At 45.1% G+C, this 20,732-nt stretch overlaps 1 protein-coding gene across 1 annotated transcript in view; it reads right to left on the reverse strand.

Moving 5' to 3' along the window:
- Positions 1 to 18,870, reverse strand: part of C8A (complement C8 alpha chain) — a 43,434-nt gene extending 24,564 nt beyond the window's left edge. Inside the window, exons 1-3 of the mRNA XM_073593882.1 lie at positions 18,644 to 18,870; positions 13,739 to 13,832; positions 2,331 to 2,475 (exon numbers count right to left, since the gene is read on the reverse strand). Coding sequence (XP_073449983.1) covers positions 2,331 to 2,475; positions 13,739 to 13,832; positions 18,644 to 18,747 — 343 coding nt within the window. The 5' untranslated portion in view covers positions 18,748 to 18,870. The remainder of the gene's footprint in view (positions 1 to 2,330; positions 2,476 to 13,738; positions 13,833 to 18,643) is intronic.
- Between the last annotated feature and the right edge of the window lie 1,862 nt (positions 18,871 to 20,732).

Here is a 20,732-nt window from a genome sequence, read left to right on the forward strand (position 1 = left end):
CACTGATAGGCGGCACTGAAGGGCACTGATAGGTGGCACTAATGGGCATTGATGGGCAGCACTGATGGGCACTGATAGATGGCATGATAGGCAGTACTGATTAGGAGGCACTGACAGGCAATCACTGATGGGCACAGATTGGCATTTCAATGGGCACTGATTGGCATCCCTGGTGGGCTCTAGTGGGCATCCCTGGTGGTCTCTAGTGGGAATTTGGGTGGTCTCTAGTGGGCATCCCTGGTGGTCTCTAGTGGGCACCCTTGAGGGGTCTGCACTGATATCAACGTAGACCCCCCCTGTCAGGAGAGCAGCCGATCGGCTCTCTTCTACTCATGCCTTGTCAGTGCGAGTAGAGGAAAAGCCGATCAACGGCACTTCCTAGTTACCATATGATCAGCTGTGATTGGACACAGCTGATCACATGGTAAAGAGCCTACGCCAGGCTCTTTACAGGGATCGGAGATGCGGTGTGTCAGACTGATACACACCACACCAACGATCGCCGTGTGGTGCCCAGTCCGGCCGTCATTCTGCTACATGGCGGGCGGGAAGGGGTTGGGGGTAATATTATACACTCAGTTTTTAAGCACTTTCAGCAGCTGATTTAATCACTTCCGGACTATGCAGCTCCTTCATCCATTCCTTTCCTATGTTCCGGGTAAGTCGGTGGCATAACCGCTGTCCCCAGGGTTGCCAACTCACCCCATTAAACCCGAACACATATGAATTACACGGGTTCTGAGGCACCAAGTGAGTTAAATTACCACCTTAATCAGCCACAGAACCCGTGTAATTCATATGTGTTCGGGTTTAATGGGATGAGGTGGCAACTTTACTGCTGCCTCAGGGTGGGCAGGAGGGACAGCTGCCCTGGGCACTGTGGTATCATGTGAGGTGGGAGGTGCCACAAGAAACTTGGGGGGGGGAGGGATTTATGTTTGGGGTTCGGTAGGGGGTAAGTACTGCTCTAGGAGGGGTAAAAAATTTTTTGGGGGGGAGGGGGGGAGGGAAAGAAGATTTGTGCTAGGATGGGGGAGGGATTTGAAGTGAGGAGGATATGATGTGTACTAGGAAGGTAAATTTTAGGGGTAAAGGATATGTGCCGGGAAAAGGTGATTTTTTTTTTGTGATGGGGGTGGAGGAGGTTAGAGGGAACACAGAGGTTTTAATACTTTAATTTAATACTTTATAGTGCAGCAGAAAGCTGTTTGCTGTAATGGGGCTGGAGGTCAAATCCAAAAGTTAAAATCCATCTAAATCCAAGAACAGAAATGTATTACGTTGCAGTCCTTTTTCATCTATTGGCTTTTTTTTTCCCCTTTGTTTTCAGCTGGTGATCCTGCCAGTGACGCACTTCCTGTCATCGCCCTAGGGCAGAAAGCCTGCTAGGATTACAAAATATCTCCCCCTCTCCTAATCTCCGTAACATGTGGGGGTGTTCTGTAGTTTTTTTTTAGAGGTATGATAAGAAACAATGTATCACCTTGCAAGATTTCTGATAGGATCAACAAGTATTTTTTTTTTTTTTTTTTTTGCACTTTTCAAACAATAAGCTTTTAAAGGGATATTTAACCTTTTTTCTGCCCATGTTAAGTATATGAGTGGTGGCAGGAGAAGGGCGGACTTTGCATGCGCATCCACGGGGCAGCAGAGCTTTCTGTGCTGAGAGCAAGCTGTCAAAGAAAATCTCTCGGTATCTACCCTGTTTCCCCGAAAATAAGACCTAGCGTGATTGTCGGTGATGGCTGCAATATAAGCCCTACCCCCCAAATAAGCCCTAGTCCTTGTAGGTCTTATTTTCAGGGTAGGGCTTATTTGGGGGTGTAGGGCTTATATTGCAGCCATCACAGACAATCACGCTAGGTCTTATATTTGGGGGAAACAGGGTAGTAATGATCAGGAGCCGGTCATCTCCCCGATCATGTGACCACTGTCACAGCCAATCACAGTGGTCCCATGATCTGCCAGTGTAAAGAGGATGCTGGGCAGGAGGGAAAGGGGGTTAAAAAAGCACCTGGAGATCCTGCCACAAAGGTTCTTTTACAGACAATTCATGCTGTAAGGATAATGCATTGTCCCTGTCGCTCCAATAGGGGGGGCTGTTTCAACACACATTGGCCAGGCAAGGAAGCGGGTATATGCAACCAAGCCTTGGGGGAGGGGGGGGAGGGGGGCACATATACACAGGAGAAGATCAGCAGAATTGAGATGTGAAAAAAAGAATAAAAAGGTAAAAACAGTAATTTAATGGGGAAAAAAAAATGTGATCAATACGTGGAGCATTCATTTTCTAGAAGCCTTTTAGCAAACTCTGATGTCATATTTCTTACCGGTCTCTTCACACCGGAAGTCTTTGCCACACTGGTTGCCTGGATCGCATTTCTGCGAGGTCTGGCAGATGATCGATTCCCAGGAAACGCCCACGCAGATCCTTCCTCCATATTTGGCGGGCTGGTCCAGGTTCCGGTACCGCTGCTGTACAGCAGAGGAAGAGAGTTTTCAGCTTTCATCCAATCAGAAGACACATAGTTTTTATGCTCATACAAGATAGATTAAAGTGATTGTAAGGGTTTGTTTTTGTTTTTTGTTTTTTTTCTTTAAATAACAAACATGTCATACTCACCTCCACTGTGCAGTTCGTTTTGCACAGAGTGGCCCCGAACCTCCTCTTCTGGGGTCCCCCGGCGGCTGCCGCGGCTCCTCCCCACATCAGATAACCCCCTAACCCAGGGATATGCAATTAGCGGACCTCCAGCTGTTGCAGAACTACGAGTCCCATGAGGCATAGCAAGACTCTGACAGCCACAACATGACACCCAGAGGCAGAGGCATGATGGGACTTGTAGTTTTGCAATAGCTGGAGGTCCACTAAATGCATATCCCTGCCCTAGGAGAAGCGCTCTCCCGAGGGGGTTACCTTGCAGGTGTGCTCCCGTGTCCAGCATTCAGCGACCATAGAGGCCGAATGTATGACTCGGCCCCGCCCCTCAGTGCCCACGTCATTGGATTTGATTGACAGCAGTGGGAGCCAATGACTCCCCTGCTATCAATCTATCCAACCAAGAGCCGAGAACCCCGGGCAGAGAGACAGCACGTCCCCGCCGGGTGAAATTCCAGGACTCAGGTAAGTAAAACGGGGGGCTGGGGGGCCGGTCACTGCCAAGTGTTTTTTCACCTTAATGCATAGGATGCATTAAGGTGAAAAAACACAAAGGTTTACAACTCCTTTAAGTTACGCCTCTTTTTTTTTTTTTAAGGTTCTTTTTCTGCCCGTGTCACATCGGAAAGATTTTCCCTTACTTCCTATCTCAGAAACACAACAGGAACCAAAAAAATAAATAAATTCTCACAACTGAGAAGAATTAATTTAGTTATTTCAGGTACTTACAGTGCCTTGAAAAAGTATTCATACCCCTTGAAATTCTCCACATTTTGTCATGTTACAACCAAAAATGTAAATGTATTTTATTGGGATTTTATGTGATAGACCAACACAAAGTGGCTCATAATTGTGAAGTGGAAGGAAAATGATAAATGGTTTTCTACAAATAAACAAAAAGTGTGGGGGGGCATTTGTATTCAGCCCCCTTTACTCTGATACCCCCTAACTAAAATCTAGTGGAACCAGTTGTCTTCAGAAGTCACCTAATTGGTAAATAGAGTCCACCTGTGTGTCATTTAATCTCAGTATAAATACAGCTGTTCTGTGAAGCCCTCAGAGGTTTGTCAGAGAACCTTAGTGAACAAACAGCATCATGAAGGACAAGGAACACACCAGACAGGTCAGAGATAACGTTGTGGAGAAGTTTAAATCAGGGTTAGGTTATAAAAAAATATCCCAAGCTTTGAACATCTCACGGAGCTCTGTTCAATCCATCATCCGAAAATGGAAAGAGTATGGCAGAACTGCAAACCTACCAAGACATGGCCGTCCACCTAAACTGACCGGCCGGGCAAGGAGAGCATTCATCAGAGAAGAGCCAAGAGGTCCATGGTAACTCTGGAGGAGCTGCAGAGATCCACAGCTCAGGTGGGAGAATCTGTCCACAGGACAACTATTAGTCGTGTTCTCCACAAATCTGCCCTTTATGGAAGAGTGACAAGAAGAAAGACATTGGTGAAAGAAAGTCATAAGAAGTCCTGTTTGTAGTTTGCAAGAAGCCATGTGGAGGACACAGCAAACATGTGGAAGAAGGTGCTCTGGTCAGATGAGACCAAAAATGAACTTTTTCACCTAAAAGCAAAACGTTATGTGTGGTGGAAAACTAACACTGCACATCACACTGAACACACCATCCCCACTGTGAAACATGGTGGTGGCAGCATCATGTTGTGGGGATGGTTTTCTTCAGCAGGGACAGGGAAGCTGGTCAGAGCTGATGGGAAGATGGATGGAGCCAAATACAGGGCAATCTAAGAAGAAAACCTGTTAGAGTCTGCAAAAGACTTGAGACTGGGGCGGAGGTTCACCTTCCAGCAGGACAACGACCCGAAACATACAGCCAGAGCTACAATGGAATGGTTTAGATCAAAGCATATTCATGTGTTAGAATGGCCCAGTCACAGTGCAGACCTAAATCCAATTGAGAGTCTGTGGCAAGACTTGAAAATTGCTGTTCACAGACGTTCTCCATCCAATCTGACAGAGCTTGGGATATTTTGCAAAGAAGAATGGGCAAAAATGTCCTCTCTAGATGTGCAAAGCTGGTAGAGACATCCCCAAAAAGACTTGCAGCTGTAATTGCAGTGAAAGGGGATTCTACAAAGTATTGACTCCAGGGGGGCGCCATACAAATGTACCCCACACTTTTCACATATTTATTTGTAAAAAAATTGAAAACCATTTATCATTTTCCTTCCACTTCACAATTATGAGCCACTTTGTGTTGGTCTATCACATAAAATCCCAATAAAATACATTTAGGTTATTGGTTGTAATATGACAAAATGTGGAAAATTTCAAGGGGTATGAATACTTTTTCAAGGCACTATATAATGTTTGGGGGGGGTTTTACAATATCTTCAGGCCTGAACGTCTGCATAAACAGCTTAGGCAGTGAAAGGGTTAAGTTCGCCAATTAAGAATATCACTAAACTCCGCCCATTTGGCAGCAGAATGTCAAGGAAAAAAAAATCTATTTAAAAAGTTTCAAGCCGAAGTTTGTACAATTACAAGAAGTTTTGTAGATCACCTTCACACCCCAGTAGAGTGTTTACTTTTCTCCAGAAGAGTTTTTTTGTTTTTCTGAAAATCGGCGGCTCCGGCGGTGAAATAAATCAGAATAAACGTTCTGTAATTCTTTCTCTCCCTCAATCTCAATTACTTCCATTTGACGTTAATTGAAATCTGTACCAGGTTACGAAAACAATGATAATTACAATAACAGATGCGCCGGATTTAGCACACCAAGCGATAAGTTAATAGTTGCTTAATCATCCGTCCCGCATCTCTGATTTGTTCCGCTTTTCCATTTTCCAAAACGAATATGTTTATTTAGATTTAGTCTACAAGGCTGTAATTAATGAATAATTAGTAGCAGAAGGGAACACTGTATTTAAAGCCCAACTCCAGCTTATCCATAACCCATACCATGCACCAGTTAAAATAAAATAAAAAAAAAAAGCAATACTTTTGCCTTCGCTGCAATACTCACCTTATATCCACAGCTGTCCCCAGCAGACTTTTGCTTTGCAATCCAGTGCCAGTCCTGAATGGAACGCCCTCTTGTGAGCCCAGGGCATCAGGGATTTGCCCATCATTAAAGCTGGACTTAATGATGGGCAAATCCCTGAGACAGAGGCCCAGGTAATGCACATGACTATGGTAAGTATTCATTTCAAAGTTCACTTTTGCTATATTTCCCCTTTAAGGACATTGAAAGTGCTACACATGCCCATAAAAAAAGTCACAAACGTATATAGGCCATATGTAGCCCCCCCCCCCCCCCCCCCAGTTGGCAGCAATTCTCAGCTCTGAAAATGGAGATGGAGAGACACACTGGGGTGGGTTTACTAAGACCCCTTTCACCCCGGGGCAGTTTTCATGCAATTTAGCGCTGGAAGTAGCCTCTGCTAAGCTCCTGAAAACCGCCTCCTATTCATTCAAGTGTGACTTTTCGCACTGGGGGGGCGGTGCGCTTGCAGGACATTCCGAAAAGTCCTGCAAGCAGCATCTTTGGGGCGGGTTGGAAGCGCTGTATTTAGCGCTCCCAAAATGCCCTGGCCATTGGCATGAACGGGCAGCGCGTCTGAAAAGCGCTTTCCAAGTGCCGCAACACGGGGTTTTTTAACCCCTTCTTTGGGGTTAAAAGCGCCAAAAAAAGCGCCGCTTAAACAGCGCTAAATGGCCAGTAAAACAAGCGGCTCTTTACCGCGAACGCCAGTGCGAAAGGGGTCTAAAGGCAAATAGACTGTGCACTCTGTAAGAGCAGTTGATCCAGAGCTTAGTAAATGAGGAGACGCTCTGCTGACCTCCATCGTCCAATCATGTGAGGGCAAAAATGCTTTTTTTTTTCCTTGCATGTGATTGGGTATTCTTTGCAAAGTAAAGCTTTACCTCGTTTACTAAGCTCTGGAGCAACTGCACTAGCAGAGTGCAACAGCACTTTTCAACATTCACAGGCTCAGGTAGGTTTAGGGTACCCTTCATATAGTCCCTAATAAAGGTTTAGCCCCTTGATCACCCCCAGTTAACCCTTTCACTCCCTGCCACTGTGGCATTAGTATAGTGTACAGATCTTATTTCTGATCACTGTATTAGTGGTTAGCTAATTAGCATCAGTTAGATGTCAGCATCAGTTAGCTTCAATCCCAGATAGCGTCAGATTTTAACCCTTTGATTGCCAGTAGCGCTAACCCAAGCGCGCACACCATACCCCTCCCTTACTAGAATAGTGTTTGAACAGATCAATATCTTTGATCTGATCAGATTTATACTAGCATCCCCAGTAGTATAGCGTTCCCAAAAACGTGGCGTTAGCATGCTCAGCCCATACACCTGCCAGCACCTGCGTTTAGCCCCTCCGCCCAGCCCACCCAACTGCAGTATCAATAGATCACTGTCACTTACAAAACTCAGCAAACAAAACTGCAGTGTTAGCAGAGTCATGCCTGATCCCTGCTAGCACTAACAGTTCATTTTTTTTGTAGCCAGTCACTGACAACCAGGTGCTCTTTTACCTGTGAGTCGCACTAGCTGTAGAGACCTACACGTTACTGAGCATGACAGATGAGGGTGAAGGGGAAGCCTCACTGTCAGATTCAGGCTCAGTATACGAACCTGTAGAGAGCAGCGGTACCCTGACAGATATCTCTGACAACAGAGTAGTGGTCCCTGCTAAACGCAGGCATACCCAACCCCGTTGGTGAGGTGCAACAACCGCAGGGCTCTCTTATGCAGCAGAGAGCCAGTACTAGTGCTGCTCAACCTTCTAGTGAACTGGCAAGCACCAGCAGCCTAGTACGTCCTGGTCGTAGACAAACCAGTACTGCAGTAACACTTGGTGACATGGCGAGTTCCATAAGTACAATTCAAGCTGGTGCGGTGGCTAGCACAAGTAGTGTCCCGCAGCCACCAAGAATTCAAAGAGAGGCCCGTAGATCCCATAGTGTCCTTCGTGATGGGTTTGCAAATCCTGATTGGCAGCCCACCACTTCTACAGTGCCCGTACTGCCCCCATTCACCAGCCAACCCGGAATTCAGGTGGAAACAGCAGATTTTAGTACCTTTGAATTTTACGAGATGTTTTTCAGGGAAGATCTGTACAGATCTATTGTGGACCAAAGCAAATCACGCGCTGGTCAATTTATTGCCGCAAATACAAATTTGACCCTTGCCAGAGAATTTGGCTGGAAACCTATAACGGTTCCCAAATTTAAGACCTTTCTGGGCCTATCCCTCCTCATGGGCGTTACTAAAAAGAGTGAGTTGCTGTCATATTTGTCCACTGACCCAATTCACCATGTGCCGTGTTCTCTGTTACATGACCAGGACTAGATATGAGCAAATCTTGCGGTTCATGCACTTCAACAACAATGAACTCTGTCGTCCTCAGGGTGACCCTGAATTTGATTGGCTCCACAAAATTCAGCCCCTCGTAAACCACTCCAACCAACAATTTGCAGCCTTGTTTATTCCCGATCAAGTTGTTTGCGTTGATGAGTCCCTGATTAGGTTTTCTGGCCGCCTTGCTTTCAAACAGTTTTTCCCCAATAAGAGCCCATTCACACAGGGGCAACACGACTTCCAGCACGACTTTGGGAGGCAACTTGGACACGACTTGAGTATGAATCACAGCACGACTTGGGGCAACTTACAACACAACTTGAAGTCGCCTCCAGGACAGGGAACTTTACAAGTGGCCAATCAGAGCTTATCAGCTGTGTGTGAGAAGAAGGGGGCTGGCTGTTTAGTGGAGGAAATTACTTTCTGTTTCTTTTCTGCTTCCTGTAAAGTTGCCTCAGTATGAACAGTGATCAGACTTGGAGGCAACTTCCATTGAAATCAATGGGTATAAGTTGCCTTCAAGTCGGATTGAAGTAGTACAGGAACCTTTTCTGAAGTCGGAGCGACTGCAGTAGTGTGCATTAAGACAGATCCATTCACTTACATTGATTTTTTCGTGTAGCGCGACTTGAGGCGACTAGGGGCGACTTGAAGTCGGATCCAAAGTTGCCCCTGTGTGAATGGGCTCTAAGTGTAGCAGATATGGGGTCAAGATGTATAAGCTCTGTGACAGGGCCACAGGCTGTACATATAGTTTTATGGTTTATGAGGAAAAAGATGGCAATGTGGAGCCCCGTGACTGCTCAGACTACATAGGGAGCAATGGTAAGATTGTTCGGGACTTGGTCTCACCCTTATTCGGAAAGGGGTACCACTTGTATGTGGACAATTATTACACAAGCGTGCCACTTTTTAGTCACCTTTTTGATTCTGGAATTGGCGCATGTAGCACTGTGCAATCTAAATCGCCGGGGCTTCCCCCCCACGGCTTGTAGAGTGCCGACTTAGACGGGGGAGAGAGCCAGCTTGAGGTGTAATAAATTGCGTGCAGTGAAGTGGAGGGACAGACGGAATGTTTTTGTTCTGTCTTCCATTCACGCAGACACGGCAGTCCAAATTCCAATGGCGACTGGCGTTGTTGAGAAGCCCCTCTGTGTCCACAAATACAACCTTAATATGGGGGGTGGACAACAACCGGTTGATGGCACCATACTTAATTGCCCGTAAGGCCAGACACTGGTATAAAAAAAGTGTCTGTATACTTACTCCAATTGGCTCTGCTGAACGCTTATGTGCTATACAAAGCGTCAGGAAGAACTGGATCCTTCCTAAAATTCCAGGAAGAGATCATCACAGTCCTTCTGTTTCCAGACTTCCCAATGCAAATGCAGTGAGCCGGCTGCATGAGAGGCACTTTCCGGATGTCCTCTGTGGTACCTTTATCCAAAGAACACCCCAAAGAAGATGTCGCGTCTGTAGAAATTGCGGATATAGGCATGACACACGCTTTTATTGTCCCTCCTATCCTGACCAACCTGGTCTCTGCATCGGTGACCGTTTCCGTCGCTACCACACACTAGTGGAGTATAATCATAGGGTACAGCACAGCACAGTCCTAGGGCACACTATCACACACAGGGTCTCGGAAGATGTTAGATGGCCATTGTGTTTTGAGAGACCCCAAGCTGGAACTTTTATGCCCCGTACACACGATAGGATTTTCCAACAACAAAATCCATGTTTTTTTTCCAACGGATGTTGGCTCAAACTTGTCTTGCATACACACGGTCACACAAAGTTGGTCGGAAATTCCGAACGTCAAGAACGCGGTGACGTACAACATGTACGACGAGCCGAGAAAAATTAAGTTCAATAGCCAGTGCGGCTCTTCTGCTTGATTCCGACCATGGATGGAACTTTGTGCGTCAGAATTGTGTACGCGCGATCAGAATTTACGACAATGGATTTTGTTGTCGGGAAATTTGAGAACTAGCTCTCAAATGTTGTGTGACAGAAATTCCGATGGAAAAATTAAAAAATGAATAAAATAAAAAAGCCTAAAATAGTTGTCGTTTTATTGCTCTTCTCTCTCTATTGTTCTGCTCTGTTTTACTGTTTTTTATGCTTAACTGTAATGTTTTATTGTTACTGTGTTTAATCGTCTTTGCTTTGCAGGTATGTCCTACTGTTATATTGTAATGTTACTGTGTTTTATTGTTAACCATTATTTGCTTTGCAGGTACGCCATTCAGCTGCAGCACGGGTTTATTTATTTTGACAGCAACAGGCTTTGCTCTCACTATACGTAAATCCGTGACTCCAGCGCTTTAGGAGGTGATTTCACCACTACAGTTAATAAAAGAGCATATATGCCGAAGCATGGGGGCAGGGGTGGACATTAGGGGCGGATTGCCCCTATGCTTCAGCATATATTTTTTACTCTTTTTTGGCACAGATTGCAATTAAAAAAAAGTTGTTTTATTGAGTTAATGTTTTATTGATACTGTGATTTATTATTACCATTGTTTGCTTTGCAGGTACGCCATTCAACTGCAGCACTGATTTATTTACTTCAACAGCAACAGGGTTTGCTCTCATGATACGTAAATCAGCAACTCCAGCGCTGTAGGAGGGGATTTCACATCCACAGTTAAAAAATAGCATATATGCCGAAGCATAGGGGCAGGTGTGGACATTAGGGGCAGATTGCCCCTATGCTTCGGCATATATTTTTATTTTCCTTTCTTGGCAGAGATTTCTTTATCTACATCGATCGATGTGAATGGAGGAATCTGTTAGGTTCTTTTTTTTCACTCAGCCCAGGGACTGAACTAAAAAAAAAGAACGGTGCATGTATGCCCATCATTAGAAATGGGTGGATGCAGGGCGGTATTCTAATGGTGGGCATACCACCGATCGATCGATGTAAATGGAGGAATCTGTTAGGTTCTCTTTTTCATTTAACTCACAGACTGCATGAAAAAAAAAGAACATTACAATATATGCCCAACAAGGACCAGCGACATACTGGTATACTGGTACTGGTATGTTGCTGGACTTTGAGTGGTTATACCAGAATGATGCCTGCAGGTTTAGGTATCATCTTAGTATCGTTTTTTCAGCCGGCGGCCGACTTTCATGTAAAAAGCAATCCAAACGTTTTCCATGGTTTTCTCGGGCTCGCCTGTCCTCCTGTCCCACCGGGGAAACCAAGAATGCAGCTGGTGGTTCCACCAGCTGACCATAGAGCTGATCGGAGACTAGAATGGCTCTCTATGGCCTAAGAAACTGAAACCTATGAGCATTTCATGACTTCAGTTTCGCCAGATATAAATAGCGCCATTGGGAAATTGGGAAAGCATCTTATCACACCGATCTTGGTGTGGTCAGATGCTTTAAGGGCTGAGGAGAGATCTAGAATCTAATAGACCCCACATTTTTCAAAAAAAGAGTACCTGTCACTACATATTGCTATCATAGGGAATATTTACATTCCCTGAGATAACAATAAAAATGATTAAAAAAAAAAAAAAAAAAAAAAAAAAAAAATTAAATGAATAATTAAAAAAAATAAAATAAACTACAGCACCCCTGTCCTCCCATGCACGCGTGCAAAGGTGAACGCAAGCGTCGGTCTCGTGTTGTATGTAAACAGCAATTGCACCATGCATGTGAGGTATCACCACAAACGTCAGATCGAGGGCAGTAATTATAGCGGTAGACCGACTCTGTAAATCTAAAGTGGTAACCTGTAAAGGCTTTAAAAATGTATATAGTTTGTCGTCACTGCACGGGTGTGCATAATTTTAAAGCATGTCGTGTTTGGTATCTATGTACTGGGCATAAGATCGTCTTTTACCAAACATTTGGGCAATATAGTGTGTTTTGTGCATTAAGATTTAAAAAAGTGTTTTTTTTCCCAAAAAATTGCATTTGAAAAATCGCTGTGCAAATACTTTGTGAAAAAAAAAAATTGCAACACCCACCATTTTAATCTGTAGGGCCTCTGCTTTAAAAAATATATATATAATGTTTGGGGGTTCAAAGTAATTTTCTAGCAAAAAAAAAAAATAGTGCCAATGGCGGTTCACCCAGGGGTGACTTGTCAGGTGACTTAGCCCTCTGACAATTAAAAATTACCGCACCAGTGGCTATCTAGTACCTCTCTCTCTCTTCTCTTTTGTCTCCTCTGTAATTGCTCCCCCCCCCCCCGCCTACCACTCTGATCCCCCTGCTGTCCGGGTCCTCCTGTGTGCTGGGGCTCCTACAGTAGGCCTCATGGTACCCCCTGTCGGCGGCACTGGTGTTCAGGTCTCAGGCAGAGGGAAACCCGGACACAGCATTCAAAACCTGGACTGCCTGGGTCAAAATCGGACAGATGGCAACTAGAGCTGCACGATTAATCGTCAAGAATCGTTATCGCGATTTTTTTTCCCCCGTTGCGATCTTGACAAAAGTATTTCCCGATTCTTTCTATGCAGAGAATTCTCTCTGCTCTGCTGAAGCCACAGAAAAAAAAACGGGCAGTCTGCCAAGTATCACAGCATTCTCTAGCAGTGGAACTAAAGCTAAACATTGTAACAATTTGTCAAAGGAATAGACTTCGGTGTGTAAATGAGGAAAGTTTAACCACTTAAACACTAAACCTTTTTCTGACATTTGTTGGTTTCAAGTTAAAATATTTTCTTTTTTGCTAGAAAATTACTTAGAACCCCCAAACATATATATATTTAGTAGAGACCCTAGAGAATAAAATGGTGGTTGTTGCAATATTTTATGTCAAATGCAATTTTTTGGGAAAAAAATTACTTTATGAATAAAAAAAAAAAAAAAAAAAAAAAACAACCAGTAAAGTTAGCCCAATTTTTTTTGTATAATGTGAAAGATTTTACGCTGCAAGATTCGTGATCTTTATTCTAAGCAAAAAAGTTATGATTCTCATTTTGGCCAAGTCGTGCAGCTCTAGTGGCAACCCAAAATGATGGGCCAGCATGTGGATGCCCCTGGGAGTGAGGGGGTTGAACAGGCACAACCAGGAGGGTGGAGGGGTCCGGTCTCTGGCCCCCCTCCTCACATTGGCGAGTGCAAATTGGGCTGAGAAACAGGTTTAGGCCTGATTCACACCTATATAGGTTGTAGTTTGCATAGTGCAGGTGCATTTTGAGATTTTCAATTCATGCTTTTCATCCATTGAAGTCTATGGAACCAAAAACCAGAAAAAAAGCCCCTGGCTCTTTCTATAAAATGCACAGATGTGAACTACATCCATTGGAAAGCATGTTAAATGGACTGTAGTGTGTTTCTGCAAAATTGAAAATGCACTAGAAAAATGCGTAGGTGTGAACCAGGCCTTACTCTGGAGATCAGTACAGCTTGTCGGGTGACCAGGTTGCTCGCTATGACCATGCACAAGGCAGCTTGGGCCCCGCCTGCAAGCTTACAAGTCTTGCTTGGAATGAAGACGTTGAATAAGGGTCAGTTCACACTGCTGCGATCGATGTTGATCCGATTCTCAGTGCGATCATGTAGTGCAACTTTGCTGTTCTATGGGGCAGTGTGAACAGAGCCTAAAACAACACCTAGAATGAAGACAATCAAAAGCCCAGGTTTGGATGGACTGTGGAAGGGTTACAACCCCTGTCTGCAATGGGGCCACCAACAAGGGAAGTTCAATTATCTGTCCATAATAGTGTATTAAAGAAATGAATCCTCGGATAACAAAACAAGTCTTACTTTGCTACCTTGGCATGGAAAGCACTGAGTCCAGTCAGACCACGGACCGAGCCGGCAGTCTACGGGGGTGGGAGTGTCTGCGCTTCTGGATGATCTGGGGGATAAAACATAAAGATGTAAATACAGCAATCTGATCCAGGAACAATTTTTCTTCAGGTTTAGTTAGCATCTTATTGAGTATGACTTTGCAGGGTTACTCTGTCCCCAGCACTGACTATACTATAAGAGATGGTCAGAGACTGCAGACATGATACAAGAGATGGTCAGAGACTGCAGACATGATACAGAAGATGGTCAGAGACTGCAGACATGATACAAGAGATGGTCAGAGACTGCAGACATGATACAAGAGATGGCTAGAGACTGCAGACATGATACAAGAGATGGTCAGAGACTGCAGACATAATACAAGAGATGGTCAGAGACTGCAGACATGATACAGGAGATGGTCAGAGACTGCAGACATATTACAGGAGATGGTCAGAGACTACAGACATACTACAGAGATGTCAGAGACTACAGACATACTACAGAGATGTCAGAGACTACAGACATGATACAGGAGATGGTCAGAGGCTACAGACATACTACAGAGATGTCAGAGACTGCAGACATGATACAAGAGATGGTCAGAGACTGCAGACATACTACAGAGATGTCAGAGACTGCAGACATGATACAAGAGATGGTCAGAGACTGCAGACATGATACAGGAGGTGGTCAGAGGCTACAGACATACTACAGAGATAATCAGAGACTGCAGATATACTACAGAGAGGGTCAGAGACTGTAGACATGATACAGGAGATGGTCAGAGACTGCAGACATGATACAGGAGATGGTCAGAGGCTACAGACATGATACAGGAGATGGTCAGAGGCTACAGACATGATACAGGAGATGGTCAGAGGCTACAGACATGATACAGGAGATGGTGAGAGACTGCAGACATAATACAGGAGATGTCAGAGGCTACAGAAATAGTACAGGAGTTGGTAAGAGACTGAAGACAAGTTTGAAGAGACATTTTATATTCTTCTCAGTAAGATCCACTAAAAAAGGTCATAGAAAACATAATACAGCACAAAAAGAATCATAAGTAAGTGTAAAAGGAATAAACCAAACAATATAACTTCCAATGAACATTTTTCTGCTCTGGCTCTGAGTACCTACCTAGGCAGAGAAAACACCAACAATTGACTAATGGGGTCCAAGGGCCACACAATAAGGGCCTCAGGTTGGGCCCCAGGGCTTTATCAGATGGCAATTTGTATTCAGTCATTTTACAATAAACAGATCACCGTTCATCAAGAGGAACCGACAGAAGCTAATGATATTCCAGCATATGGAACAAGTCAGCCGTTAAAATGTTTCTATACAGTTTTTGTTGTTTGCTCCTATAAAGCGCGCGGTACATCTGTTCATGGGATAATACAGCAATCACTATTGGTTCTGAGAGGTAAACAGACTAATAACAACAAATGTTTAGAACACATCGCTGTCCCCGAGGAGTCCAAGAGCCGCCATATACAGTATGAAGATGTAAAGCAAATGTTTGACTCGTGTATTATGAACAATTGTCATTTTGTAAAATACTCTTTTTACCTTTCTTCATCCTTTTTCCCATCTCAGTGCTGCTGATCTCCTTCAGCCTGTTTTAGCCACTTCCTGTCTATAGGCACTCCCTCCAGCATCAGCTGCCCATCATTACTCGGCACCAACTTCCTGACAGTGACAACCCCGTCCACATCATGTGTGTCGGCAAGACTGTATGCAGTTTTTTATCAGGACCACATGCCACAGGGTGACAACGCAGGTGCACAAATAACTACTTCCTGTCCGGGGCCAATTCTGACTTTTTAAATTTTTTTTTGCTATAAAATCACTTTGAAACTCCAAAATATGATATATTTATTGAGCAGAGACTATTGAAAAAAAAATGGTTTTGTTTCTTATGTCACATGATATTTGGGCAGCGCTATCAGACCCCAGATCTCTCCTCTCTCTCCTCTGCACTTAAAAGCATCTGATCACAATAAGATCGGGTTGATCAGATGGTTTTTACAAGTTAAAGAGGACCTGTTTACATAAAGGGGGGGGGGGGCGGAAGTGAGGAAATACTCGTCGCTTCCAGTTTCTCATACCATAGAGATGATTGGGGAAGATATGGTCTCTGGTGGGACAGGAGAGCCCAGAGAGTCACCAGAGGGCGGCAGGAGGGGAGAGGACACCCTTACACCACTTGTAAAAGCAATCCAGCAGCTAATTAGCCACTAGGATTGCTTTTAAATACATTTGTATCTCTTTCTAAGCAATCTCTCTATCTCCTGTCTGATCAATGTTTATAAACAATGATCAGAAGGGAGATAGAGAAATACAAAGTAACATTGTTTATAAACATTGATCTAACAGGAGCTAAAGAGATACAACATAACATTGTTTATAAACATTGATTAGACAGGAGATAGATACAATGTTATGTTGTATCTCTTTATCTCCTGTTAGATCAATGTTTATAAACAATGTTACTTTGTATGTCATTATCTCCTGCCCGATCAATGTTTATAAACAATGTTACTTTGTACCTCTATCTCAAATCTAAACGATGTTTATAAACAATGTTACTTTGTAGCTCTCTATCTCCTGTATGATCAATGTTTATCAACATGGAACCACCCACTTCAGTCCTAGGTTAAACGGTGGGACGGGAGAGCACACATAGGCAACAGAGGGCACCTGGAGGGGGGTGCGGGGGCTTTCCACTGCTTGTAAAAGCAATCCAGCAGCTAATTAGCCGCTCTGATTGGTTTTACATAAAACAGCATCGCCGGCTGAAAAAAACAATATCAGAATAATGCCTGTAGCTGCAGGCATCATCCTGGTATATCACTTTAAACTGGCAATGTAAATGTATGTTAGCCGGTCTTAAAGAGGAAGTAAACCCTGATGGGTTTTACTTCCTCTTTATTTCCCTGCAAATGTAAAGCATAATGGGCTACTATGCATTGCATAGTAGCCCATTATGTGTCACTTACCTGAAGCCTGTGATGTCACCGCTCTCCCCATGTCCGCGTCCATCTTCACCCCTCTTCCTTCCGGGGCCCCGAACCACGGCTCTGTGACTGTCTGGAGTCGCGTGACGTCACTTTTGCGCATGCGCGCGGGAGCCGCCTGTCACAGCATGCATGATCCCTATTGGAAAGGGCACGTAGACATCGGCGCATGGCTTTTTTGTAAATATCTCCTAAACCGTGGAGGTTTAAGAGATATTTCCAGCACCTACAGGTAAGCCTTATTATAGGCTTATGTCCTGTACACACTGGCGGACTTTTCGTCAACAAAGGTCCGACGGTCTTTCTGACGGACTTTCGACTGACTTTCCAACGAAAGGACTTGCCTACACACGATCACACCAAAGTCCGACGGATTTGTACGTGATGACGTACGACTGGACTAAAATAAGGAAGTTCATAGCCAGTAGCCAATAGCTGCCCTAGCGTCGGTTTTCGTCCGTCGGACTAGCATACAGACGAGTGGACTTTTTGATAGGAACTGGGTCCGGCGGAGTTCCGACGTAAAGATTTGAAACATGTTCCAAATCTAAAGTCCGTCAGATTTAGGACAGAAAAAGTCTGCTGAAGGTCCGATGAAGCCCACACACGGTCGGATTGTCCGCCGGATACAGGGTGTACAACCAGTTTAAAGTGTCAGTTTGTCTATTGATTCCAATCAGCCAATCACATGGCAGCAACTCAATGCATTTAGGCATCTAGACGTGGTGAAGACGACCACCACTGGTTTCCTGAACATGACAATGAGGTCATGTACCCCACTGGCCTCCACACTCACCAGATCTCATCCCATAGAGTACCTTTGGGATGTGGTGCAACAGGAGATTGGCATCATGGATGTGCAGCCGACAAATCTGCAGCAACTGCGTGATGCCAACATGTCACTATGGAGCAAAATCTCTGAGGAATGTTTCCAACACCTTGTTGGATCTATGGCACCAAGAATGAGGGCAAAAGGGGGTCCAACCCGCTACTAGCAAGGTGGACCTAATAAAAGTGGCCGGTGAGTGCAAATATGGAGAGGACAGTCAGAGAGTGAAGACCTAATAGAGGAGATGAGGGTCAGAGAGTGAGGACCTAATAGAGGAGATGAGGGTCAGAGAGTGAGGACCTAATAGAGGAGATGAGGGTCAAAGACTGCAGACCTAATAGAGGAGATGAGGGTCAAAGACTGCAGACCTAATAGAGGAGATGAGGGTCAGAGAGTGAGGACCTAATAGAGGAGATGAAGGTCCGAGAGTGAAGACCTAATAGAGGAGATGAAGGTCCGAGAGTGAAGACCTAATAGAGGAGATGAGGGTCAGAGAAGGAAGACCTAATAGAAGAGATGAGGGTCAGAGAGCGAAGACCTAATAGAGGAGATGAGGGTCAGAGAGCGAAGACCTAATAGAGGAGATGAGGGTCAGAGAGCGAAGACCTAATAGAGGAGATGAGGGTCAGAGAGCGAGGACCTAATAGAGGAGATGAGGGTCAGAGAGCGAGGACCTAATAGAGGAGATGAGGGCCAGAGAGTGAAGACCTAATAGAGGAGATGAGGGTCAGAAAGTGAGGACAGGATACATTGTTGGTGGGGAGATGCTGCAGAAGACAATAGGAAACTGGGAAGATGTTACATGAGGCTGGTAGAGATCAATGCTGTTCCCCTATTCAATGTTCCCACTACAGACTGCTGAGGTCCGAGGGCCGCACATTATATACCAAAGGGCTACATGCGGTCCGAGGGCCACAGTTTGGTGCCCCAGGGCTGTAGAGGGTGCAGATCTCTAGATGATATCGCAGCCATCAGACAATGAAATCATATAATAATAGAAACAATTCTAGATAAAACACCTACCGGAGCAGATATGTAGATTTCCCTTCCCGCACCGCGACGCAGACGCACGCCGATACCGAGCACAACACCAGAAGACCTGCATACTCAATACTTCTCATTGTCATAGATCCAGGGATGGGATATTTCAGCACCTTGCCACCATTTGCTTTTGAAACGAAAGTCTGGAGTTACATGAAGAGCCCCCCAGAGCTGCGCCGGGTGGAGGGGGGGGTAAATCATTGACAGCAACTTCAATATTGTCCCAGAGAATCCGAGAAGAGGATTGCCAAACTTCAGAGCAAACGTTTGGAAGGCCAAGGGGTGGGGTTGGAATTGTAATCACAGTTGTGTTTGCTAAACCGATCAACAATGGTGGGGGGGGTGGACTCCGATCTCTCGGTAAACGTTCCCCCCCCCCCGGATACCAGACTCTGCCCATGTAATTGGATTTTTTTACAGACCTACATTTCAGATTAACCACTTAAGGACTGGAAGATTTTTCCCTTTCTTGACCAGGCCATTTTTTGCGATACAGCGCTGCGTCGCTTTAACTGACAACTCTGCGGTTTTTATTTTTTGCTCTATAAACAAAGAGCGACAATTTAGAAAAAAAAAAAAAAAACAATATTTTTTACTTTTTGCTATAATAAATATGCAAAAAAAATAAAAAATTTCTTCATCAGTTTAGGCCGATATGTATTCTTCTACATATTTTTGTTTAAAAAAAAATGGCAATAAGTGTAGATTGATTGGTTTGCGCAAAAGTTATAGCGTATACAAAATAGGGGATATATTTATGCATTTTTATTATTGATTTTTTTTCCTAGTAATGGCGGTGATCTGCAATTTTTATCAGGACTGCGACATTGCGGCGGACAGATCAGACACTTTTGACACTTTTTTGGGACCAGTGACATTCATACAGCAATCAGAGCTAGAAATAGCCACTGATTACTGTATACAGGGTCGTCTTTAATATTGATTGGACCCTGGGCAAACATTTTCTTGGTCCCCCCCCCCCCATGCAAATTTGCTCTCCACCCCAACATTCCAAAAAACAAACACACATGTAAACTCCTGTATTGAATTATATTGTAACTGTACTGTCTGCCCTCATGTTGCAAAGCACTGCACAAACTGTTGGCACAATATAAATCCTGTATAATAATATAAATAATGGTGTGGGGGAGAGATAGGGGAGTCCAGGATGATGGGGGGGAGAGATAGGGAAGTCCATGATGATAGGTGGGGGGGGTCCAGGATGATGGGGGATAGGGGAGTCCAGGATGATGGGGGATAGGGGAGTCCAGGATGATGGGGGGGATAGGGGAGTCCAGGATGATAGGGGATAGGGGAGTCCAGGATGATGGGGGGGATAGGGGAGTCCAGGATGATGGGGGATAGGGGAGTCCAGGATGATGGGGGATAGGGGAGTCCAGGATGATGGGGGATAGGGGAGTCCAGGATGATAGGGGAGTCCAGGATGATGGGGGATAGGGGAGTCCAGGATGATAGGGGAGTCCAGGATGATGGGGGGGATAGGGGAGTCCAGGATGATGGGGGGGATAGGGGAGTCCAGGATGATGTGTGGGGGTGAGAGATAGGGGAGTCCAGGATGATGAGGGATAGGGGAGTCCAGGATGATGGGGGATAGGGGAGTCCAGGATGATGTGTGGGGGTGAGAGATAGGGGAGTCCAGCACGATGGGGGGGGGGGGGGTCCAGGATGATGGGTGGGGGAGGAGAGATAGGGAAGTCCAGGATGATGGGGGATAGGGGATTCCAGGATGATGGGGGGGGGGGGGGGGGGGGAGTCCAGGATGATGGGGGATAGGGGAGTCCAGGATGATGGGGGATGGGGGAGTCCAGGATGATGGGGGATGGGGGAGTCCAGGATGATGGGGGGGGGGAGATAGGGGGGTCCAGGATGATGGGGGGAGTCCACAATGATGTGGGGGGTCCAGGATGATGGGTGGGGTCCAGGTTGGTGTATGGGATAGGGAAGTCCAGGATGATGGGTGGGATAGGGAAGTCCAGGATGATGGATGATGGGGGGGAAATAGGGAAGTTCAGGATGACACAAAGGGATTGGGTTGTGTACTGTGAGGTGT

The sequence above is a fragment of the Aquarana catesbeiana genome, linkage group LG07, assembly GCF_042186555.1.
Source record: "Aquarana catesbeiana isolate 2022-GZ linkage group LG07, ASM4218655v1, whole genome shotgun sequence".
NCBI classification, from domain to species: domain Eukaryota; kingdom Metazoa; phylum Chordata; class Amphibia; order Anura; family Ranidae; genus Aquarana; species Aquarana catesbeiana.